This window comes from Panonychus citri, unplaced genomic scaffold, assembly GCF_014898815.1.
Source record: "Panonychus citri isolate SS breed McGregor unplaced genomic scaffold, ASM1489881v1 Contig00136, whole genome shotgun sequence".
Classification (NCBI taxonomy): Eukaryota; Metazoa; Arthropoda; class Arachnida; order Trombidiformes; family Tetranychidae; genus Panonychus; species Panonychus citri.
In genome coordinates, this window is record NW_026515541.1 from 1,412,920 (window position 1) to 1,440,794 (window position 27,875).

The 27,875-nt window shown below is 30.0% G+C and overlaps 1 protein-coding gene across 1 annotated transcript in view; it reads left to right on the forward strand.

Annotated features, from left to right (window-relative positions):
- LOC128392688 (nephrin-like) overlaps positions 1-27,875 on the forward strand; it is a 78,314-nt gene that overhangs the window by 15,773 nt on the left and 34,666 nt on the right. Inside the window, exons 5-7 of the mRNA XM_053352754.1 lie at positions 2,954-3,259; positions 23,352-23,488; positions 24,378-24,531. Of these exons, the coding sequence (XP_053208729.1) occupies positions 2,954-3,259; positions 23,352-23,488; positions 24,378-24,531 (597 nt within the window). The remainder of the gene's footprint in view (positions 1-2,953; positions 3,260-23,351; positions 23,489-24,377; positions 24,532-27,875) is intronic.

Below are 27,875 nucleotides of genomic sequence, written 5' to 3' on the forward strand. Positions count from 1 at the left end.
AAAGTTGAAATATATTTTGAATCTGAATTACTTTTGACCATTAAATGACCAGAATTTGAAGATTGGCTATCATCCAAACTCCTACAAGTCAATTCTTTGGTGTGAATACCCAAGACCAAAGGGTTAAAAAAACTTCAAAATTCAAAATTTCAAAGTTCAAAATTTGGTGAAATGCCCTGTATGATGATGGACAACGAACCGCCGAGGGAAAAACAAAGTTACATTATTTCATCTTTGAGAGAGAGAGACTGAGGTTCTGATAGATTTTGTCATCCAGTTGAATCCTGTCTACTCGTTGATCTTGGTGATGAAAGTTGTGGCTTCTAAAGATTAGATAGTTAACTTTGATTCCAAATGAAAGGTTATTTGAATGTTGATTAGCATTCATGTAACAATTATCATCTCTATCAGTGAATAAATCAACCTCTAATCTAATCTAACATCATTAAACTATCTTCTTCTTATCTATTGACCTTCACAATCACAGACTGACCAATATACCTTCTTGGTTATCAGTTTAAGCTTATTGAACAAAGTTACCAGAAAAAGTAACTCTAATTGATGATTACCTTTAATTGTAACAATCAGTTAGCTCTTCTAATGCAATTTGAATTAGATGAAATCTCTTACATCAATTTTCCCTAAGTTTTTGTTTTGTTTTATCATTTCTCCAAACTTCAAACTTCAAACTGTCCAATCAGTGGATGAAGATTGAACTCGATAGGATAACGAACTTCGAACTTTTTTATTCCACTTTTTTTTCGAAAAATTCTTTTTCTCTCATTGAAACAATGTTAATTATCCTCTTATAAAACTCTTTGGCTTTTCCTCTGATTCTCGATGCTCAATGGAAATTATTTTCCATCAACATACCATTTCCGATTCAATGAATTCCTCATCTTTCTATTTTTCCCTCAATTCAATCCCTACATCTCTCTCTCTCTCTCTCTCTCTCTCTCTCTCTCTCTCAATATGTTCTTTATCCTTCTTCCGCCTCCACCCTCACAAAAGAATCAACTTTGATCAACACTTCCGTTTGATTGCCTTTCATTTGGCTAACCCATATTGAGCATAATCGTTAAATAATATTATCTCATATCCTTTGGAACTGAATTAAATTCAACCATTGAACTTGATTTCTCTTCATTTTTCCTTTTCTCTTTCTTTCCACTTTATTTATCATCTTTCTATCACCAAGACCACAAAATTTGTTGATTCCATGAATCCAGACAACCTAAACAAACCAATTTACAGAGTTTATTATACATTGAGTTGCAAAATCTCAGCATTCTTGTTTTAATGAATCAGATCTTCATTTCTTCCCGCAGCCCAAACTGACTCTCTATTTCTTTCTATCTCTCTGTCTTTTATTTTTCTTCAAAGCCAATGGTTACCACTATTTATCCTTTTCCATTCATTTCCTTTCACATTCTCATCATCTTCATCCTCTCATTACTGATCCTTGAATCTCAATCCCTCCATGTAGCTCCTTCTGTTTATCATCAACAACAAATCGGTTAAGGCTCAACTCATGATCTTTGCTTCAGCTTCTCACTATTTTCGACCCTTCTTCATCTTCAAAAGTATCAATATCATCATCTTAGTCTCTCTCTCTCTCTCTCTCTCTCTCTCTCTCTCTCTCTCTCTCTCTCTCTCTCTCTCTATCAAATTGCTTTATCTTTGGTTATGTAGATTCCTCATCTTCATCTTCCAACTTTCAGATTAATCGTCCTCCCAAAGGGATCTCAATAATTTTCAGCTTCATCTTGATGAATAGTGTCTCTTTTTATTCAACGAACATTCAATTCCATAAGAACTTTTCTCCCCATGCCCTTGAACTTATCTCGAACTTTACTTTCACTCTCTCCTTTTCCTTATATATTCTCATCTCATCTCATCTTCCACCTTCTACTCCTCCTACTGTTCATCCAAATCTTGAATGAATGAATTCCCATCCAATATCCTCCAATAATTTGTCAAATGGTGTAACATTTTTGGTCCACCCTCATCTTCAGGCAAAATTAATCTAAATATCTTTAACCTCTTCAAGCATAAATAATATTGACCAATGATAAGGAAAAAAAACCACCGATAAACTTTATCCATCCTCATCCTTATCCTATTCAAACCATTTCCTCATCCACCATCAAAGTAAAAACTATTAACATCAATAAGTTTGACTTTTATTGTTGATAAATTGTAATCTAATAGTTTTCTTACCCATGGTATCTCTTCATGTTGAAAAAGGTTCATTGAAAACCCACCCTGAGAAAAACCCACTCTGCATAAAAAATCACCTTCAACAATCATTTAAATTTAATCTCTCAAAAGGGTTAATAGTGTAAAAGACAATCTAAATTAATAGTCAGGATAATAATTCATTTGCTGGATCAGAATAACGAAACAGCAAAAAAAAAATCAAACAAACAAACTGATTAATTGGATTGGATTAATAAAAGAGATTAACTTATTTCCTAATTTTCTGGTTGATTGCATTGAAGTTTATTATTAATCATTGATAACATTTGATTATGCAAATTATTATAATCACAATGATCATCAATTTTTTTCCCCATAAATTAATCACTTTAAAAGATTAGTGATGAAAACATTTCCCACCAACAAAAATGGATTAAACCTTGGATCTTAATCAAATAGATTTATGCAAAGAAAAAGTCTTTAATCAAATAAAGATTAACACTTAATTCATTCATCGTAATAGCTTTTATTTAATCAACTGATTGATTGGAAAAGGTGATTAGATAATATGATAAGTTCAAGTTTCCGTTTCCTCGTTTTTCATTTCGTTGCTGTTTCTTTCCAACTATACATTAGTCTATCTCTCTTTGGTGTTGTGTGTGTGTGTGTAAAGCAATTAACTAATTATTAATTGTGTTCTGTTCCTTGAATTGTGTAATAACGATTGGTTAATTTTTCTCTCAATTTTCTAAAGTTTTACCATCAAAAGTGACCATTACTGGACCAAGTGAGACCCGTTTATATAAAACGATTGACCTAAAGTGCATCACCCGTCCAGGTAATCCACCCCCTCTACTTACCTGGCTTGTTGATGGTAATATAACCACACCAACGACAATTGAAACTCAAAACGACCCCACAACCAATGGATGGATTATAAAATCAACCTTAACTTATACAATTTCAACCCGAACACCAAGTGTCATCTTTACCTGTAAGGCTGAAGGTATTTCTCATCAAAGGAAAAGTATATCAACAAACCATCAAATCAACATAATCTGTAAGTTGATTAATTGATTTAAGCTATATACACATATATTATTCATCTCTCTTTCTCATTAATTACAATTCACAATGTGATCATCACAATCAACTGAACTTACCTGGTCAATTTTCATCAATCAATATAATACACAGACTTAACTAGTTTCTGATACATCTATCATTGAACAGATATATCATATGTCTGATCTAAGAAATAACTAATTAAATTAATAAACTGTTAATCTAAAAGTAGGAGAGTAACAATGTTTAAGTATTTATATTATTATGTATCACCAATAACATAGGGAATTGTATCTGAACCCTTTCCACCACACCCTAATTGAGTTACCTGATATATTACATCAATATAAATGAATTTGCAAATCTTTTATCTCAATGAATTTGTTACCTTCAATTAGTATTTGGTAGTATAAGTTCAGAGGGGTTTTGAATGGAAGAAGGAAAAAAAAATCTTGTCCCTATGACCCAAAGTATCCTGAAAGCTTATCAATCTCATGGACATTATACTGACCATTATCATTATCATTCTGACCTTATCAAGATCTTTGCTTTCCTTTTTCTCTCTCTCTCTCTCTCTCTCTCTTTGAATGAAACAGATAGTGTGCAATCATATTATCAACATTTCCTCCATTTTCTTGTGAAAGTTGATTCAGGATAAATAATAAGATTCCACTTTCAGGGAAAAGAGTTGAAAGAGTAAAGTAACATTGAAGAATTTCCTTTTTCTCTTATATCGTAATCTTGATCTTCATTTTTATCATCTTCTTATGGTTATCTTTTTTTTTCTTCTTCACTTTTGAAATACGATATTCGAGTACAAGGTTCGAAGCAAACATTTTCTTCACTTTAACCAGAAATGTGATTCGTTTGAGTATCTTTTTCGGCCTTATCTTCATCTCTCATCATCATCAGTATCTCATAACTTCCTCTCTCTCTCTTTCTCTTTCTCTCTCTCTCAATTTCTCCTTTTGTGAACCAATCAAAGCCTGAGAAAATTCTACAGTTATGAATGACTCTTTGGTTTCATATTCGGTCTCCAGAGGTTTTCTCAGCATTCTGAACGTTATTTATTATATTCATCATCATCAACATTACCTACATGAGCCTTCAGCTGATTTTTGTTTTTTATTTGCTAGATGAACTTGATGTCTACTGATTTTAGATAGTAAATTGATGAAAACATGATAATATGACTCCCAAATGTGTCTATTTATCACCATCGTGAGATATTGTGATTATTACCCAACCTAATCATCATCATCATCATCATAATGATCATTAACAATTTTGATAATGATTATATGCTAAACCATTACAAACATATAATAGTTATCAAAGAATCAGAATAATGATAATGATTATTTACCAGTCAGAACTTTTTTTTGTATCAATAAAGATACAATTGATTCTGTTGATTGAGGTTACATTTTGTCTAGAACTTTTTTTAGCTCATTGATTACATTTGATCATGATTCTGATTGAGTTACATGATGATGAAAGACTCTATTGTATTAATATCGCTCTGTAAACATGGTGATTATTGAATACAATTGATAATCATCATTGATGATTTATGAAGTTATTAGATTAACAATCAAAGGGACAATATTTCATCTGATTCAATCAGAACGTTTTTTTTTGCTCATATTGTGATTTCAAAATTGAGATAAACTAAATCGTTGGCTAGTATTTGTGTACTAGTGTTTGAATAATTCATGGTGATTATAAATTTCTGAATAGGAAATTTGAATGATTGAACTTGGAAAAATATTGTTACTGATGAAATAATATTGATCTCTAATGAATTGATCTATTACCTTGATCATTTGGGGAATGAATAAATTACTCAGGTTTTAATGATAAGTTCTGATTATGAGGATGATGAATAATCATCCTGATGATAAATTAACTGTTACGGATTGTTGATTGTTACCATGATGAGTTGTTATAATTTTCTGCCTTCTCTCCTGGTTGGTAAATAACAACAATCAGAAGCAATTAACTGTTGATACAATTTAAGTTAATAAATGTTGACACACCATGAGGATGAAAAGTATCATGTCATCAAGAACTTTTTTTTCTTTCACCATGTCAACAACATTCTGGTTTCAATCTCTGAGAGAATTTTTCTTTTCTCTTCCTCTCTCTCTCTCTCTCTCTCTCTCTCATCATCATCATTTCACATCAAGTTTCAAGTTAAACAACATGATCAACAATTTCGTCATCAACATCATCATCATCATCTCCATCTTAATCATGATTCTTGACACTCTCATGTCATTTTCACCGAAAAATTCACAACAAATAGCAACTCGAAGCTAAAGAACGAAGAGAAAATTTTTTCCATGAAAAATATGAATCATTTTCTTTGATGATACTGATCTTCCCAATTAGTTAACCATTGATTCTAATTGTTGTTTTGGTAATCATGATAACCAACTAATTGCGATTGAAATTATTCACTGTTGATCATTTCGTTTTCAAATTATCATGACAATTGGTTAACTTTTTGATTAACTTTTGCTTGGAAATTTTTTTCCCTTCTTACTCTTTCCTGTTAATTAGTAAACTTTGTAATTAACTTGGAGTTGATATTATTATTGTTATATAACAATGATAATGATGAAGCTGATTGTTTTTAATTTGATTTTAAAATTGATTATGTTTAACGAGATAAATTAAATCACTCGTGTGTGAAATTAAATTTCACTCTGATGGTGATTTAAACTAATTGTTTCCTTAAGTATGATGGAAGCAAAAAAAAACCTTAAACTTCAATTGCTCATTCAAATTGATTTCAATTGTAAAACTTTTTAAATCGGATCAACATGAAGAGATGAACATGAAAAAAGTTCAGAAAAATATTCAGATTCTTATTGTTATCTCTTATTCAGAAGGGAGATACAAAAAAAACTTGAAGAATTTGAAAATTATGAGTTTCATCATCATCATCATGAATTAAAACCACCAAGAGTTTGGGATAACTGTTGTTGGGATGTTCACTTAATTACTCGAATTCAAGTTAATTGCTATTCTACAATTAACTTAACCATCTTCTTATTACATTGTAACAAGAAGAAGAAAATTTTTCTAAAATTAGCAAACAATTTGAATCGTAATCATTACAATTTAAATGTTTCGCCTGATTTTTTGCTCCACCAGATTGATGATGATTCTGATTGTGAATCTTAAACATGATATTTACGGAAATAGATACAAAATGATAGCAACATGAATATAAGATGTAAGACTTTGAGTAAACTTTGCTTTTCATGATATGGAAAAAGTTTACATGGGAAAATGTTGAATTGTAACTCGAAACCTTTAGGTTGATTGAAAGGAAAACAATAAACAAACTCAGATTTTGCATTAAAGTCTATGGGATTTTTTTTACGAACACGAAAAGGAAAGTTACATAGACATTAACTCATATATCATTGAGGTAGAAAAAAAAGTTCTCTTTAGGCTTGAGGATCGAATACCCTCTTCAGTTATCCAGATCTTTTCAGAACTTTGTTTGTATTTAAAATTTTCTTTCGAATTCACTAATCTCGATTCTCTTTCGATAGCTTTTCTCTCGGTGGTCAAGTAAGAAGCTTTTTTTTCTTGTTGAGACTTCATCCTTGGCGATTATTCATTTTGAGATATACTCTTAAAGTCCAAATTAGGTTGTGGTCAAGGCTTTTGACCAGGACTAGCAAAAGAATAGAGCTTTTTCTCTGTGTCTCAGTTTTTTTGTTTTGAAATTTTCCAACAGAATTCGGAAATTTTAAATTGAAATTGAATTAAGAAAATAAAAAACCTGAATTACCTGAATATCTTTTATTATCCTTGTTATTTTGTCCATTATCCATTTGCCTTGACCAGCATGATTGTCCTAAAGTTGACCTTTTAGTTTACAATTGAAACGTAAACTTGATCCTTTTGTTTACATAAACAATGCTAATAATAGACCAACTGATGACCACTCACCTATACAAATTTGAGAAATTGAACTACATCCGGCGGAAATTTTCCATGTAAATATACAAAGAGTCATAGGGCGTCCTTGGCATTGAGAGTTTATCTTCATGAACTTTTAGTTTTCAATAATTCTGATCGCTCATTCAATCGTTTTGCAAGGAAACTTTTGAATTTCTATCTCGATCTCATTGAAATTCAACAGATTTCGAACTAAATTCTGAGCTCAATAGACGCAAGAATCTAACAATATGATGACATTTAACTAAGCAACGAATAGTTGGTGACAATTATTCAGTTTATTCTTATTGTTTGTGATTTTTTCTCGCTTAGAATTTCAATCAAATTTGATTATCAATAATATTCTTGATAATTTCTAATAAATTCATATTTTGATTGTATTTTAAATGGACTTTATTTCAATTTATTCCAACTGGATTAAGCTTATTACCTCTTTTAAGCTTTAATCTTTTCCAATAGTTGACCAAAAATTGACCCAAATACAAGCATTTATAGATTTTGTTCCAATATTTATTGATGATTGAACTTTATTTGACTTTGATTTTCTGACAAACAGTAACTATAATATCATCTGATTGCCTCGAGCATTTTGGTTCTTCATCATTTGTTTCAAAGTTTCACTGGTACTCAGAGTCTTTTGCCTCTACCATTTCAAGTGAAGAGTAGAAAAAAGCTCTTGATGAAATAATCTCGCGGAGATGAAAATCCAAGAGATTTTGTATTCAAAATTTCTAATATCTCGATTAGATAAACTCTTTTAGTACAAATGAAAAACGAAACTAAAACCTAGTGGTTACCGTTCGAGTGCATTACTTTACAGTGCAGACCATTGACTCTTATATATAAAATCAAATAGAACGGCCATTTTGAAGTAATATGGATGGGATGATTTCTCTGTGTCTGAGATTGTTGAAATAATTCTAGTGAGAAACTGAGTCAAAATAGCTCGTTAATAGTGAAATATTTAGAGAAAAGTCTGAGTGAATTTCAAAGTATCAGAATAAGGTGAGAGCGGGAAAAAGAGTAGAAAAAAAACTTTGAAAGTTTTTCCATTTTCTTTTGATAACATTTCATTTACGATAACATTGAGAATCCATTTGGAGTGTTAATTTGATGAAGAGTGTCAACTTTGAAGGATAGAGAGAAGTTTAGAAAAGATTACTCTGAAATTCATGATGGAATCGGATAAATGTGAGAGAAAACAAACTATCAATTTCGATTGGAAGTTTTGTTCTTCCGTTTGTTTCTTATTGAAAATCGCGAATCAATTAATATTTTTCATGAAACATGATCTTGAGAAACTCTCGAATTCATATTGATCATGAATATCGTCTGAATTTCTGATTATCTGTTATCATTGTTGATTGGAATATTTTTTTTCCATCTTCCAATTCTCACATTTACATAAGTTAATTGCTGTTATCAAGAACATTTTTCTCCGCCCTCCCTTTTGTATTGCATGATAAGTTTTTCCACCAAGATGAATATTACACCATGATGAGTTAACCTCTTCTCTTACACCTTCTCATAAGACACTCATATCCATACATGCAGTTTCTCATGAACTTTCATTCATATATATTCAGGAGGCGGAAAAAAAATCTCCATGGTAAATTATCTGTCTCTTTCTTTTGAGAATTCATTCCTTTATTATTTATATGATAAACTTGCATCATCTTAAAAGTTTTCCTAGTTATCTCTGTATAATGATGAGTATGAAGATATTATCGGAAAAAGTTCATGAAGATGATCAATTTTAGTTCTGATAAACCCTCATCTGAGAGTGACTTGAATGCTAAGAATCTGTAATTATCTTTATATGATGAGCTAATTTTTAAGGTTATTGTCACTGAACAGTGACCTTCAAGGTTGATCTTTAAACATCAAGTGAAAGGTAATAAGATGATGAGGTGAATAAGGTTGTTTAAGATGTTCAAGTAAAGATGCAAATTTGAAAAGGATTGATGAGTTAACTATTAGATAATATGAAGATTTGGGATGATGATGGGGTGGAAATTGATATTGACTGCATCTTATTATCACTCACTCTCTTGTGTATCTATTGCATCTCCATCTCACCCTCTTTAACCTTGCACCCACCCTTTGGTTTTCCATCCCTGAGAATCATATCAAAATCCATAGTGGGAAAAAGAATGAAATTAATATATAATCTCGAATCAATGATGTGTATTACTCGTCATCAATCATCTTCTTGTTGATTTTTTTTCTCGCTCACTATTTACTCTTAAAGTTTTTTTCTCCACGAGATATTTTCCACCCCACCTCGTCCTCTCTCTCTCTCTTTCTCAGCATCTTCTCTTCCCTCTCCCTGTAACCTTCTCTCATCTCTCTGTAGACTCCATTATAATCTTCAACTCTAATCGTTTTCCGCTTCATGATAAATCCGTTGCTCGACTAACCAAAATTCTGACAATTAGTAGTGTCGAACTTTTTTTTTCACTTAACCTACTGAACTTTCATGTAACCCGAGATTATACACTGAACATTTGACTTTATGGTTAATCTACTAACTATAAATTAATAGAATACAATTAATTAATCTAATTTAATCTTAGCTCTTGTGTTCGCATTGATATTAATATGATTGATTTCATGGTAATGTTCAATTACTATCAATCTTTATTGTGATTAATCATTATGAATCTTTGGTAAATTAATTTATCTCAATAATATTATTCCATTGAGCTAATTAGCTTTTTCCCATGTAGAAGACTAAAGTTTATGATCTTTGCGAATGCATTTTCGTTTCTGTCCTTCATCCTCATGATCAATGAATCAGATAAATGAATTGAAATAACGTTAATCTTTGTGTATCATTTTGATTGCGATGATTATAATTGTCTAATATTAGATTAATGCTGTTCCCTTTGAATTTTGAAACGTTAATCAATTTAATGAAAAATGAGATTCCCAATCTTTTCCTAATACTGTAAGACATTGGCCTTAAGTCGGGTAGGATTGATGGTGTTACTAATAGGATGAAGGTTTGGAAGAGAATGAGAGAGAGAGACAGGGTGAAAATTGACTTTGATGATGAAAAATTCTGATGTGATGATAATCACAATGATTATATAAGAGATACACTCTGATTGTCATGATATGTTACAATTTCATGTTAGATTGTTTCAATTTTTATCTCACTGAATTGAGTTGAAATTCAAACAGAGTGAGACATGAAACTGGATTCTCTTGAATTCTGTGCGATGATGAAGATGATGATAGAACATTTTAAATAGTAACTCAATGCTTATCATCATCATCTTCATCGTCAGTGAATGATGAGAAAGTGAGAAGATAAGGAAGATTGAGAGAGAGAGAGGAAGAGGAAAAGAAATTGTCATTTAAGCTTCTTTGATAAGTCCAATTGTATTCTAAATGTAATGTATTTTTTTCCCTCTCATCTTCATCTTTTCTCATTCTTTTCATCATCAGCATGATCAGATAGTTTCTGAGAACAATTTTTCAGTGAAAAAAAGGGGAAAAAGAAAGTTCTAAATCGGATTATCTTCGCTAAATTGAAAAAGCAACAAGATTTTTTATCCCATGTAATTGAATCAACCTTCTAGAGGATAAAGGGGAAGATGAAGGTTGTGATGGTGATGATTAAAATGATATTTAATAATAAATTCTCAGAAAATGATTGATATTCATTGTCTACATGATTAAATTGTTATCCATGTTTATTATTATTATCTCTCTTTCTCTGTATATCATTTAAGGTGTAAGTTAATCTGATCGATAAGATTAAAGGATTGTCATTGTTTTCATTGAAAATGAATCGATTGAGTTTCTCATTAGATTAACATGTTGGCTCATTTTGTATTATCATTAAGTTTCAACTTAAATTAAAATTGATACTCTCATCTAATTGTAATTGACAAATGATGATGGTGATGCTTTTTTCTTGAGTGTTTGTGTGTTTTGATATTTAAGATTGAAGATTGTCCATTTGTTGATATAATAATAATGGTGATAATCTAATAATAAACAAACAGCAAGAATCAACAATGACATTGATTGTTAACCATGGTGACATTTTGTAGCACATATGATATCAGATGATAAGAGATAACTTGTAATAGAGCTGGTGAAGATGATTTAGAAAATTGTTTCGAATTGAGAACATGAGAGATTGAAACAGATTCGAAAACAAAGTTACGAAAAAAAAAACTTTGTTCGAAACTCAGGTGACAGGGAAGAGAAAACTATTAGTTTATATTATATGACAGTTTGGATTTTGGGGAAAAAAGAGAAAAACAGAAAACTCGATAAAAATGTTCCAAATGAATTGAGAATAATATTTAATAAGATGAATTAAATGATGAAAAAAAAGAACTTTTTTTTACTGTTATTCTTTTCCAGTTTTTGAAGTTCGAACTCATCTTCATGATAACATTTTAAGTTTTTTTTTTCGATCATTATTTTCATTATCATTATTACGTATTATCAGTCAACAGAATGCAATTTGATGCCTCATTTGATTTCCATTGGTTTAGTTTACTCTTCTTTCACCATGATGATTGTTCATGATTCTTCTGAATTATCTGATTTTCTATTTTCTTTTTTCTGCAAAATTTCTTGTTCTTTTTTCATTCAATATTATTTTACTCTTCATTTTTTCTTTTCATGTTTCATGAAAGAGAGAAACTTTTTTCCCTTCTATTAATCTTTTCATTTATTCTTCTCTTTTTGATGAACAGTAAAACTGAACGTTATCAACGATAGACAATTGAAAATTTTTCTCAGAAAATAACATGATAAACATGGCAAGAAATGATAATATTATCGAGAATCATGTAATTCCATGAGATGCTACTGAACATTAAAGTATTAATAATAGAAAATCTCTACTATCGTTGACCATGTGAAAGATTTTTTTTCCCTGGAAGATGATGTATTATCTTTCTGATTACTTTTCCACCAGAAATTCAGATTATTTCGTAGGTGGAATAATAATAATAAATCTCAAGTTGAAAAAGAATTGGAAGAAAATAACAAAGACAAAGAGAAATCTCTACGGAATTTCTCATGCATATTCTTACATGGAAATTTAGTATTCTTTTTCCTTATTATTCTTTCACAATTGCTACTATTAGTAAAAATAGTTGATTGTAACTTCTCAAAGTTGGACATTAGTTTGACCGGTAATGTGAACTCAGGGATTTGTAAATGTCAATACAATTGAGAATAGTAAAAGTTTATCTTGTTTTCTATTATTGTTATTCACATGAACCATTTACATGGTAAAAAGAATTGTAACTAAAATCGTGATATCGTATAATTCAGTTCTTATTATTGTGACATTTATTTTCTTACATGAAACCAAATATGATCTAGTTAAAGTTTGGAAAATTTTTCACCAAGAGATTAATTTGAATTCATTTGTTACCAATAAGAAAAGAGACTAAACAATTTAATCTATCGACAATTTGAATCAACAAAATCTCATCGTTTATCCTCATGATAAAGTTCATTCAATTGTCAATTCAATTTTCTTGTTGTTCATTAAAAGATTGAAACTTATTTCGATTCATGAATTTTTGATCTTTTTCCATTTTCTCAGCTACTTTTTTGAAGAAGAAAACAAAAATGCAGAGAAAACTTTCCAATGCTCAATCTTGAAGATCTTCATGGTAATCATCATGGATGACTGATTTATCGTGATTTTCAAGTGCATATCAGTTTTGTCTTGTTCCTGTTTTTCTATTATTTAGAAGAACTTTTTTTCTTCCTAGTTCTTTTTTATTCTGCCTTCGAGTTGACACAAATCAATTTTTCTTCACCATCATACCCAATGACCTTTCAGTGTCCATTATTATCTTTGAATGTTATTAGCTTGAATTCACTCCCACTTTTTTTTCCTATTTCTTCCTCTCTCACTACTTCCTTTTGGCTCCATTCTGATGATGGACTGACAGTTTGAATATGTTTTGACTTGGAACTTTATCTGTTTATCTTGTGCCACCCTTTTCAAGATATAAATCAGAGGCAATTCTTTGTATTCAATTGACATTGATTCGGTTATATTTTCGGTCGTATAGAATCATGAGAAAATTCATTCTAAATTTGGAACTTTATTTTCTCAAAAGCCTTTCCTTCTTTCTGTATGTGTCTTTTTCTCGTAGCGATTTATCGTATTATATATACAGTCGTGAAAAATGAGTTTCGAATGATTTTTAATCATTCGCGCAGCTTAGCTACTAAAATCAATTGATAATCTTTATCGTCAGTGATAAGACTTAGGTGATTTACTCATTGATTTTTCTTATCTTGATTGTTTAATCTCTTAATTTTAGTCACTACCTGCGTGAATTGTCAAAAACCATTCGAAACTCATTTTTCACGACTGTATACTTTTGAATGAGTTGTTGTTAAACTAAATTACTCTTGACTCTTTGATTCAAAGGAATGGGAAAAGAGGTCATTCTCATTCATGGTAATAATAATATTCACACTTCAAAGTGGCTCTATGAGCTTTCACTTGATAGTTTTCCGGAATCAGGATTCATTTTCTTCATGAATGAACTGAACTTGCTTGAATTTCAAAGTTTTTTTCAATCCTGTTTAAGATATTTGTCACAATTCTAATTCTAATAGTTGATTCTTTCGATGACGAAAAAAAAATGATGCAAGAAGATATATCAAAGAAAAGTTGATTCAACTCGTTCGAAAACATAAGAAAACAGAATTTCCATCTCTTCAGGGTAAGTTCAGAGGTTCTATGAGTATGAAATATCCTGTGTTTTTCATTATTATACAACTCGCACAATGTTTTCCATTAAATTTCATTACCATGAAAATTACCTAAGGATCATGACGATACCATTGGAAAAAGCTTCGAGTCAAAATTTGAGGGAGAAACTAGAAAACGAAGCAATAACAAAATTCATAAATTCATGATTAAAGTGAATGATATCATTTCCAATCTTGAATTGAAATCAACAATCAACATTTTCAAGGGTATCAGAGTATCAATAGCCTTCAGCTTGTCAATAAATACCCACCGGTGGGTTGAAAACAAGATCATGTAACGATAAATCTCTGTGTATATCTGTGAATCAAATAGCTTGAAACATAATCGCAACAGTTGACAGAATAATTTTTTACCTGAATTATTGTTATTATTAATATTTACGGATAAGAATTGAGAACGGAAATATTGAATTGCAATTCTCTTTGAGAAGCATTTTCATTAGAAAAAGTTCCTTTGTCCTCTTAAGGTTTATTGAAACCATTTTCGCTGCAATAAAATGAATTGGAAACTTTTCTCATCTCCAAGTTTTTCCCTGAAAATCACCATGAGAATGTAATTATTGTGTGGCTACACTTGTCACCCTTTTTCCTCACCAATAGAGTAAATGTAATCATGTTCATATTTGATATTCATTTCAATGGGGATCACGTTTCCATCCTGAAAATGATTCCACTCTTTTCATGAATATCATTTCTATCTTTATCTCTCTATATTGATTTTATTTTATCGATTTAAAATGAGAACTTTTTTTCTCTCTCTCTCTCTCTCTCTCTCTCTCTCTCTCTCTGAATTTATCAATACTTGACCAGGCATGAAAAAGTTCATGAGACATTTCAACTTGGAACTATTGAAATTTTCTCCTCTCCCATTAACATTTTGCTTAAGAAAATTATTCAACTTGCCAACAACTTGACAATCTAAATGTTGACAATTAACTGTTTCCAATTAATTGATCAATTGAAATTAAACACAACAATTAACATCTATTAACTTTCCAATGACAATCAATATCGTAATTGAATTTTTATATATAATATATGGAAGTGTTTTTTTTCATTCAAAACGATAAACTGAATTTTCAAGCCATTTGAATTGATTGATAATAAAAATAAACTTAACGATGATAATAATTATTAACACAATGATTAAGTGTTCAATTAAGTGTTAAAAATGAACAGTTTAACAATTTAATTTGAAATTGAAACCATTATCATCATGAATTTAGATGATGAAGGAAATGAAATTTTTTTTTCTCTCCTTCATCTTATTGATTCATTTCAAGTCTTTTCCATGTAATCATTGGGAACAATTTTCACACTTATCATGAACAATTAATTTCAAAATGATAGTAAATTATTATCATGATTGTAATTTAATGTGAACAAGAATTAATTTATGATGATAAACTCTCTCAATTTATTCATTAGCTCCCGTTATCTTTTTCCCCTTGTTGTTACCATTACCGAACTTGGAAATTTCAATCTCCACCATGATCAGAATGAAACTTGAAACATTTTGATATCAATTCTCTGGTAATATTATCATGATATTGATTCAATTTCCCTTTATCATGTAAATCAATTCATCTCCAATAATAAGAAAAGGAACATTTTAAAAAGTTAATTGTTTCGTTTCGTGTCAATGTAAAACATTGTATCTTCACTTTGAGCGTGAAATTGAAACAATGAAATTGAAGCAAAGTAATTGGAAACTTTTCCAATCAGTTTCATGATGAATTCTTGATCTGTAATTTTAATAGAAATTGAAAACAAATCGAAAACACCAATAGATACAATCATCGATTAAGAGTATCGATTGATGTGTATGACCCTGAGGTAAATACACTTCAACATGTTGACCTTAAAAGGTCACTCATTCAGGGTAAATTGATAGTTTAGCCATTTCTGTTCCCAACAGATTTTCATAAGATCTACTGGTCAATCAATTGGTACATCATGATGATGATCAGATTTACATGGAACAATTAATTAATGAAGATATTGAAAGATGTAAATTCTGATTGGTCAAGAGGAAAATTACTATCTGAACATGGCAGTTGACTGAATTATCTGTCACCTTACGATGAACGTTGGAAGATATTGAGAATCTCCTCCCATGATGATGACCAGCATATTCATTTTATTGTCTTGTAATATTCATGTACGATTCAAATCAATGCTTAGATTAGATTTGCATTTATCTCATCAGATTATATATTGAATATTTTTCCAACATAAACCATGTTATCATTATTATTATGAGATGATTAGTCTTGAAAGCTATCACATATCTGAACAGTTGGGTAAATTTCATCTAATTGTCATGATGAATTCATCTTACTCAGTAAATGCCAATGAAATGTTGAATTGGTTTCCAATCATCTTGTCATTTCATCACCATCATCTACACAAATTAATACCAATCAGCACAATAATTATAACTAAAATATAATATTGTTCATTGAAAAATAATAATTCAGTTATCAACACAATCACTATTTACATAATAATAATAATATTGTAATAATATGAATCAAACTCAATCTCATTAATAATAGTAATCTGAACTTTCCTATTTCGTTCATTTATCTCTTGGTTCAGAACTTTTTATTTCAAGTTCTCGTTATGATCCAGAGTCAAACTTTATCTAACTAAAATATGGAATTATGATCAAAATTTCGAGTATTTTTCTCATCCATCTTGGGATACAAATCGGAAGTTTGAATCATGGAAGCGAGTTCGTTCATTCTGGAAATAGAATAGGAAACTCATAAGGGAATTTGAAGATTCAGATTATTCATGATGCTTTGATTTGTTCGTGAATTCCGATAAAAACTGAACTTCCTCCTTGTGATACTTTGTAATATTTACCTTAGAATTTGATATTATTGATATTCTGGGCTCCAATAAATTCATATACGGGTATTTGGTTCATGTATCAATAAGATACTTTTTGCTCGGCTGAATTTGAATTCTTTGTGACAACTTTTTTTTTCTAATCCAATTGGAATGAAATTCGTGATTTTTTCCTTGATATCTAATCAGAAAATCTTTCTCTTTAGATTCAACGATTTTCCTATCACATTTTCATAAGAATACTCTTGAAAAAAGTGATAACTTTTTTCTTTCTCACAAAATAAAAAGAGAATATGATTGTAAGTGTGGTGATGATGAAGTCATTCATTGTGAAATAAGTTTCTAAGATATGCTAATTTAGTAATTGTTATGGAAGCGAAAACTTATTTCGAACTTTTTTTTTATTCCAACCATCAACTCTCCCTCTACTTTGCCTTTTGGTGTCTTTCTCGGCTTCTCAATGATTATTGATAGGAGTTGATTTAGATTCTGAATGATAATGATGATGAAGTATATTACATACAAGAAATGTTATATTTCCATAAAGTAATTTAAATTTATCTCTATCATGAAATATTATCAAGGTGAATGCTGTGTTTATATGAGTTGAGTAAAGTTGATGAAGAGAGAGAGAGAGAGAGAGAGAGAGAGAGAGTAATAAGAAACTGTTGTGTTCATTTTGCATGATGATACTTTTTATTTTCAATAAGCATGATAAATGAAAAATATATTTTCATCTTCTGGTGTTTTGAATAATATCATCAGAATGAAAGTGAAACTTTTTTTTCCTCAACTTATCCTTATAATCTGGTGATGATAATAATGGTGGTTTGGTGTGTACGATGAAAGCTCAACACAAAGGTTTAAATTATTATGGAATCATTAATATCTTAAGAAGTGAAAAAAAAACTAAAGAAAAAAGTTCTAATTGTGATTTTGACGAAACATATGAATACTTGAGAGCGTTGAGAATATTATGATTTAGATATTGACCTTTATACTGAACTTATCTTGGTGTCTGAAGTTCATTTTCATGAGTTTGCATGAACTGAGAATATTTATTTGATTGTTTCGAGGAATCAATTCATTCTGTAGTGTATTTTTAGCTAGAATTTGATATTTTGGGATGTTTTCTTACCAGATATTGATAAGTTTTTTTCTTCCATCAACAAGTAATAAGGTAAAAATGTCATGATGAAATTGAGTATTCTCATCATGATGGAAATACAATAAATGACAAAACATATCAACTTTTAAGATTGTTGAGTAATAATAATATCGTAAGTATCAATGATGATGACAGAAATTGGGTGAGGCTTCTGGTATAGTTGAAGAAGATGAGTAAAATGAGTGAGTATGAGAGAGAGAGAGAGAAAGAGAGAAAACAAACTTTGAGATTGATATAATATCACTTTGAATAGATTCCATTGATTCATTTTCATGGTTATTGTCAGAATATGTTTGCAGGATGATGAGTTGTTGGGAGATTGAAACAAACTCTATGAATTGATATATACTCACTTGGAATGATAATAATATATCATTCGAGCATGATGATGATAATAATGATAAACAAGAATAAAACCATGCTAAGGGTTCATCTGAATGCGAATCCATGTTATTCATGGATATTATTTACTTTTTTTCTGTCAAGTGTATTCTACATGTGTTTGGTGTATATTCATGGTGTTGTTTTTTTCATGAAACTTTCCTGAATTTGGAATAAAAAATATTCTTGTTTTCTTTCATCTTTTTTTTTCTCTGATAACTAAAATTCAACACTCATGATCTTCATGGTAAAGGTTCACCTTTAGATTCTTGGTCAAGTCGTAATTATAATCATGGTGATTTCAAATTATCGCCAAAAAATCATGAAGACTCACATCATGATTTGATTCAGGTTTCCAAGGCAAGAAAATGATCCAGATAAATTAATGAATAGGTTGGATAATATTAATAATAATATTCAGCATGATGAATTTTGATATTTGATAAGTTTCACTTGGTCAGTTTCAGCAATGTGACATTTATTATATATCATATATATAAATGACCATGAAAGATTATGCGATTGATGTAATTAAATATCATTTCCTGATATTGAATTTGAACCATTATCAATTGTGATTATGATTGGTTGAGATACTTTAATTCTGATTGATTCATAATGAATGAAATCTTGAGCATCTTTATTGATGATGATTATTATTATGAATGTTCATGATTATATCCATGGGGAGGTTGATATGTTTTTTGAAATTCATTGTACTGAATTGATGGGATGGGTTTTCCTGTATTTTGTACCATTGATTACATGTTATCAGAGATTAATTGAAATAGTTAATGTCACTTTATCAATGGAAATGTTGACCAACTTGATGTGTCCCCAAAATCATTTATCATTTCACATTCAACTTGAATTTTCTTATGATAATATTACCCCTTAGTAAAACTGAATCAAGGGTCAATATTTATGAAGTCTTTCACTGACCAGTTGACAGTTAACCCATAGTGACCATTTCAAGTTTTGAAAGGGAAAAGTTTATCAAGAAAAATGTGATTTTTTCTGTTTCAATTGATTCCTGTAAATGTATGTTTCCATTTCCACTTGGTGTCAATCATTTTCATCTTTTTTTACATGATGATTCTGGGAAAATCGGAGAATAGGTCAGGTCATTGTAAAGAGATGAAAAATTATCAAAAAGAAAACAAACTTTTCTCTTTACTCCACTTCCATCATTCAGGATAAATCAGAATCTCTCCTTCATCCTCTGACCGGTTTCCGGTTTCCTGTTAGATTATTTTACTTTTCTCTCTCTCTTTCATCATCAGAAGTGATTAGTCAAAATAGGAACCAGAATTCATTAGATTGAAAGGTGAAAATAAGATTAATTTACTTAGTTTTACCTCTTTTCCTGATGATTAGAATGAAGTTCTCAGAGAAAGAGAGAGAATCAATTAACTCTACTGATATTTCAATCAGAAAAAGATAATAGAATAAGAAAATTCTGACAGATAGATGATTAATAAAAATCGGAAATTCGTTCTTCACCTGAAAATAGATTTTTCTTCTTTTTGTCTGTCTCTTCCTTTTCAACTTATTCTTTCATTAATTCATCGACATGATAACCAAACCCTAAGAATAATATTCATGGAGATAGTTCAGTCAATGAGAAAATGATTGGAAAAAAATTCTCATTCTTTTTCGATGATTTTTTCTTCACACTAGAGCTTTTTTTTGTTCCATCAACCAAATATTCATCAAGAACTTTTTTCCTTTCCCTTCGCACTCTTCATCTTTCCAATTTTTTGATAAATTTTCTCAGAATTTTCATCATCATCATGATACCTTGTCCATCCTTCATCTTCATCTTGTTATCTTTTGGTTTTATGTTGGAATTTTTTTTTCAGAACTTTTTCTCAATATCTTAATCTTCATCATCTTTATCTTACCTTCATGATGATGCGTCATTGTAAGTAAATGATTAATTGGTAGAAAAATATTATTTCCTGTAATGAAAAAACAGGTACCATGGATGATGAGAAAGCATCAACAAGCATATTAACTCATTTATCTTCATCAAAGTCATCCCTTCACCATGGGATGACAGAAGTGAGGAAAGAGAAGATGAGAAAGAAGAAAAAAGAGAAAAGAAAGGAAAGAAAGGAAAAAGACAGAGAGAAAAATAAAGAAATATTCTAATTCATGTTCTCACCTTAGGCGAATCACTTTTATCAATCTGACAAAAACTCTTCTAACATCATCCAATACAAACAACGATAGAAAATGAATTCTTCTTGTCTTTCATTCTCTCTCTCTCTCTCCCTCCTCTCTCTTTAACATACACACATTCTCACTCTTTCTTACAACCACCCACTTCCTCTTTATCCTTTGTCAAAACATCCGTTTCATTGGAAAACCAATTATCAGATTAATCTCAATCTCGTTTCTCTATTAAATCACCATCATCATTATCTTAATCATGTTACATCTTCTAACAGTATCTTCAATTTTTTTCGTTTGATGAAATTGCTGTTAAACTAATCATGTCATGAGAAACTGAATTTTATTGAACAAAATTGTGATTCTTGTTTACTTGAGTTACTTATTGTAACGAGTTTGTCTGATTAAGTTTATTGATCGTGAATAATTTTAATAAATAATATTTACATTGTTACAAACATGATATGATAGCAATTCTTGGCCTTGATTAGCTAATTGTTTCACATGAATTCGGGTTGATGTAAATATAATCAACATTTCTGATTCATTATCAATCCAATTACAACTAGACGAGCATTAAAATACATGAGGAAATTTTTTCAAATTACTATTGAGATAAAAATTATTCATATTGTTTTTTATTGTTGTTGATTTTTTTATTCAGTTTGATATTCATGGTTAATGAGTTTCCATGATGGTTAATCAGAATAATTTTGTATTTATATAAATCAGTCTGGAATATGTTTGAATTTCAATACTCACGAAAGTTTTTTTTTCCTTCAAATTTCCAGAATTTTCAATTCTCAGGTTGATGTTTTTGTTTTACATGAAAAGATTGAAAAGTTTTTCGGTGAATTGAACTTGATCATGATGCTCTCTTTTCCCAATACTTTCAGGTAACCGAATCTTGAATAATTCACCAACTCAGAAGAAAGGTTAAAGTGCCCGCTGGCTGAGCACGAATTTACATGTTTACTCATCAACATGTAACATAATTCGTTCTCAAATTCTGGTGAAGATAGATTTCTGAGTCGTAATCATGAGAATGAAAAAACAAATCGAGAAAAAGATGAGTTGAAATCTATGGAATCCATGAAAGTACATGAATACACGTAGATTGTTTCATGTGTCGTGCTCAGTAGATACTCTGAGTGATTAGAACTTTATTTTTCTCTTTGTTTGTTTTGATTTTTATCTTGAAACATAACTTTGATTTAGTAACCGATGTGGTGGAAAAATGGAGAACACTGTCATTAGAGTTATCATGAAATTCTTATTCCAATTGAATTTTATATTCTAGAAACTAAATGCCTTCGGGTTAAAATCAATTGTATATCAGTGTTATCATGTTCTAAGCTGATTTTACAACCACTCAGAACCTCAGAATTTGATTTTCCACCTAAATTGGGTCACACATCATGATTATCTAATTACTATCGAAATTTAAACAGAACTTTTTTCCTCCGTTTAGCTTTGATTCTAATTTTGAATTTTGTTTTCTCTCGTTTGAATGTCCTCTTATTCAATGATAATGAACTTTTATCGTTCTAGATTTTTTTCCCATAAAATAATTAACTTTTGAATCTATTGTCTTGATTTCAAGTCGATTGTTATACCCACAGGGTATTTGAAATTGTGAAACTCATGAATGTTAGATGATAACATTGTTTTGATTCTCTATACTTAAAGTTATCATGAATCTGAGCCTTGAATCAAGAAGAGACACCTTATCATGCAATTTGAAATTCTGGGGAAAAGACAGAACAAAATTTAAGTTAATCAAGTTCAAAAATAATTTCAAAATTGATTAGATGTAAAATTGAAAATAAATGAACATTAAACAACAGTGATGGAGAAATTTTATCAATTAGACTCAGGGGATGCTCATGGTTTTCATGAGACTCCAATCATCGATCAGAATTGAGCTGATTGATTGTTGATAATCAATTTCAATGAAAAGTTTAAACTCTAATTGATTTCGTCTGAATCCACTAATAGTTTACTTTTGCAGGTTTTATAACAACAATTAACACGATTACGTGAATAATAATTATGTTTGAACGTTAATTGTTGTTCAATAATCATGTTTGATGTTCACGTTTATGTCCATTGATTTAGTTTTGTTTGATTACCTCTCATTGTGTATCGATTGGTCAAAGAGTAATGATGATGATGTTTAGATAGAAAATCAGTTTACAGAATTAAGTGAAAGTTTAGCAATTATTTACTGACAAATGATAATTCATGATATGAATTCCTAATGAATTCTCAATTTTATCATCACCATGATATCATGAAAAAAGATATCTCATGAACACTACAGATTTTACTAGAAATGTGAGTGAATATGAACAAGAAAACAGACAGAGAGAGGAAAATGGATCAAATTAATTCAAAGTCTCAAGTGAATTCTTGATTCTCTGTAGTTGTTGATGTCCAGTGATGGTCATCTATTGATATGCTAATATACAGAGTATATAGCTGAACAAATTACACAACAATTAACTTGCAAATCTATAAATATTACTGATTAACATTCAATTAATCTTGAATGATGAATTTTCAATTTCTTTTTCAATATTTTTATACGATTTCAATGATCACATTTCTCTTCCCCATGGTAAAGGTTGTATTGCAAAATCACATGAATTGTAATTGAAACTTGATTGGAACTTTTTTCCTCATCAATTAATATGTAATACTTTTTACTATTCATGATTAAATTAAGAAATTATTTCATACTCTCTTACAGATCCACCCAATCCACCAACTTTAACTGGATATAAGGATAATCTTCCCATGGAATCAGGAAGTGTCCATAAGATTAAGTGTGTCTCTCTGGGAGGTAATCCACCTCCTAATCTTAAATGGTATCGACAAGGAAAAGAGGTAAATCTAATCTCAAGTTAATTAACTAATAACTTGTTGAATATTCAAAAGATTGAGTGATTATCTTTGAAGGAGAAAACTTGAAATAGTTTGTGATTAAATTTCTCAGCTTGATTCTGATGATTTCATGGAAAATGAGTTGAATATCATGACGATAATTAAGAATCTCTTTGTGATAGATTCAAATGACTTGGATTTAAATAATAACAATGAGAAAGAATCAATTGTGGAAAAAAAGTTTACTCACTTATTAAATATAATGAATTGTGAGTTTGGATGAAAATTCATGAAGATAATCAAGATTCTGATGTTAGTAATGATGAGCCTTAGGAAATAAAATTACAATTATCTATTTAATGGTAATAATAACCATGATAATCAGTTGATTCCCAATTGAGTTGCTATCAAAATGAATGTCACCTAATTTTATATCGCTTATATAATAATATCTTTCGTTAGAAGTTGAAACTTTTTTTTTAATATATTTCTTTTCTTGTGATATTATCATGCTAATGAACAATAACAAACGATAATATTGTTAAGTTCCAATTTGAACTTTTATAGTTGATTATATTTAAATGCTAAAAGTGATATCAAAAACTTTCCATGGATGATAATTGCATATAAAGAGTTAAATTGAAATGAAATTATCATGATCACTGTGCTGATAATGAGGGAATACTAATATTTTTATCATATTGAATTGAATTCATTTATTACTTACATTTCCATCATGATGGTAATCATGCAATTGAAATTGGAAACATAAAAGTTTCAAATAATAGATTCAGTTTTCATCTCTAGAATTCAATTGTTTTGATTTTCAATCAGCTATATTTGTTTACATTTTCACTTTAATTCTGATTCATTTTCATCACCCTGATTTTAGATCAGTACAATATCCAGTATCAGTGGAAGTGGAGTTTCAAATGAACTTGGAATCCGACCTGAGATAGTTGATAACGGAATTGAATACATTTGCCAAGTTAATCATCCAGCATTATCTCAACCTTATTCAATATCATTCACACTCAACGTTATCTGTAAGTAGTTTTTTTGGAGCATCATTTCCGTTTCCGCTTGGTCACCTATGCAAATAGTAACATTAACCCTGTAGTAAAATTATCTTGATTCAACTACAAGAAAACTAATGAAAATTTTAAAAAATCAAATTGAAATTGGAATAAGGAAAATGATAAGTGATTGATTGATTGACAATCATGACTAAATCCATTTCTATCCAATCAATCAACACTTTTGAATGGTAATCATTTCATGATAATGGTTATCAGCATGAACTTTGACACAAAATAACATTGGTAATAAAAATTCAGGGTAAATAGAGTAACAATAATCATTAACATTGAATAAATATTACAGTTAAAGTAAATACAAGTTTGCTTCATGGGGAAACAATTGAATCTGATGGACATCATCATGTCTAGTTAGGAATGACCATTAACTGTAAATGATGATTTGAACTTGTTGTTAAACAATCATCACTTTTTACCTTGAATAGTATCATCAATCAATGGATAATCAATTGTTACTCTTCCGTTGATAGTTCTGAGAATTTCTCAGAATTGAAGGTCAGTCTGAATCAACTCAGCATTTTATTATCTTCGATATGAAAGTTTTACAGTTTTTTGCTTCTAACCAAGTTTAAGAATTTAATTTCCAGGGTTAATTATCTCATGGGATTATTATCATGTTAATCATTTCTTATGGTTGACTTGAAATCTTAATTGTTAATCTGTTCATCTTTCTCCTAAGTCTCTCTCTCTCTCTCTTTATTGTCTTTAATTGCCAACAACTTACTGAGATGAACAAGTAGATTGAAAGTAAATTAATACTAGGCTTACTGCAAGCGGCAGTGACGTCTGAGCGCGTGTATGACTCAGAGAAGAGAGACTGAGAAATGCGTGCGAGAAAGAGACTGAGAGAAAGAGAAAGAAGAGAAAGAGACTGAGAGAAAGAGACTGAGAGAAAGAGACTGAAAGAAAGAGAAAGAAGAGAAAGAGACTGAAAGAAAGAGAGAGAAAGAGACTGAAAGAAAGAGACTGAAAGAAAGAGACTGAAAGAAAGAGACTGAAAGAAAGAGAGAGAAAGAGACTGAAAGAAAGAGACTGAGAAAAAAAGAAAGAAAAGAAAGAGAAACGCAAAAATTTAAAAGAAGCGGCATTTTCCTCGTTGCCATGGTGATAGACACTTTCGCTATCTAGCGTGAAGAGAAATTACTAATTTTCGGAGGTGGGCCAATCATCACCAAAAACTATACAGGTGACCAGACCCATCATTTGGTCCTATCCTGAAAATTTGGGGAAAATCGGACTAAAATTGTGATCGCTATCGTTTAACGCAGAGTTTTTTTTTCGATGTATAGTCTTCGCTTCGCTCAGACAATTATCATTTAACTAATGAGATTATCATGATGATGATTAAGTAACTGTTGTTTTAATTATCATTTAAATAATACAGTTAAAGATGATTTTTATCTCATCTGATTAAATGATAGTTACTCTTGGTTCATGATGATTACTTTTCCACTTCTTAATCTCATCTTGGTCTATGTACAGTTTGAAATGGTCTTCATGGTGATGATGATGATTCTGAGTCAGCTCAAAAAGACTAATGATCATCTCAATCTACTTATATTTTTATCAGGAGAGAGTGAGAGATGGTCAGTTCGGGATGACCATGTTAGCCCAGTGTAAATAATGGATTAACATTGAATGGAAACTAATTAAAAGATAATCTTATTATTTTCTCATTTCTCTCTCTCCTCTCATAATTTTTTCCCTCTTCTTATTGATAATGTTGATGACTACTGGTCATCTTTTATTATATCCACTCACTGGCCAGTCAATCTTGCCCCTTGATTGCAACGGGAACCTTTTAATTTTGTCGTAATTATTATCAAATTAAATTACAATCATTAACTGATTGTAATGATTTCATTTTAATTATACAGGGCGTTTTTTTATCCACTACGGCTATTACACTGAATATCTCCGGAACTAAAAGTCATATGAATGTCAGACTTGACCAGAGGACTAAACAGAATTGAAGCGCTCGACCCTACGATTTTCAAGGTCATTGAGGTCATTTAACGAAGGTAGCATTTAAAGGTCATTTTAAGGTCGATGTGTGAAAGAGCACAAAAAGTTACACTCAAACCTAAGGTTTGATGATATTCCGTCAAAAGGAAGCTGAGATACAGACTTTTCTTATAAACTTAACTCTTGAAGTGTTTTCAGATTGAAACATACCTATCTTGTAATCCGTTCATCACAGACACTTCAAAATAAAATCTGAGGTGTGATTTGATTTGCTCTTTTACACGATGACCTTAAAATGGCCTTTAAATGCTACCTTCGTTAAATGACCTCAATGACCTTGAAAATCGTAGGGTCGAGCGCTTCAATTCTGTTTAGTCCTCTGGTCAAGTCTGACATTCATATGACTTTTAGTTCCGGAGATATTCAGTGTAATAGCCGTAGTGGATAAAAAAAACGCCCTGTATAAGATCATTTTTTCATTTACTTAACATATGCAAAGTTGATTAACTTAATTGTAGTCTGATGAAATTGTTTCACTTTATTATAATTTGCTAATTGCCTTACCTAAGTTGATTATCATTATCACCTTAATGATAGTCAAGTTTATTATTGTTTATTATTATTATCACTATATTAAATTGATTAACCTTGTAAAATTTGTTCAATGCAATTAACAAGTGTAATTTAATTTACCGTTATAAAGATTACTACAATTACATAATCACCATGATGATGATGATCACTTAACAATTGTGATTGTAAATCAACAGAAACAACAAAGAAAATGAAACAATTAACCAATGATAATTGTTTACAACAATAATCAAGGTACATCATTTTGAAGATAAATTGTTTCAGTTAATTGCTGGTAAATGGTAACACCAAACAATAGGCAATTAGTTTAATTGTTACATAATGAAAAATTTAAATTATCATCACTTAACTTTGCTGAACATTATTCATAGACTATTACATGTATTCAAGCTGGAACTTGATTTCGAACCCAAAAATAATCAAATTATCGTTTTTAATTTTTAACCGAAATTTACTCTGAACCAGATTTCAATGTCACTCCTTGATTCATGATGATTATAATCATGATTTGATTACCATGAAGAGATATGTCAAAAATTGAGATAAAACGATGAAAAAAACTTTGGGCTTGATCCACTTTTCCTTATCCTTAATCTCATTTTATCCTCATCATGATGATAATGATGATATTAATTGAAGCTTATCTAACCAGAATAAAAATTCATTGTCATCCCATAATTATTCATAGGGAAATGATGGATTCATCCTGAATCATTATCTTACCATGATTACAA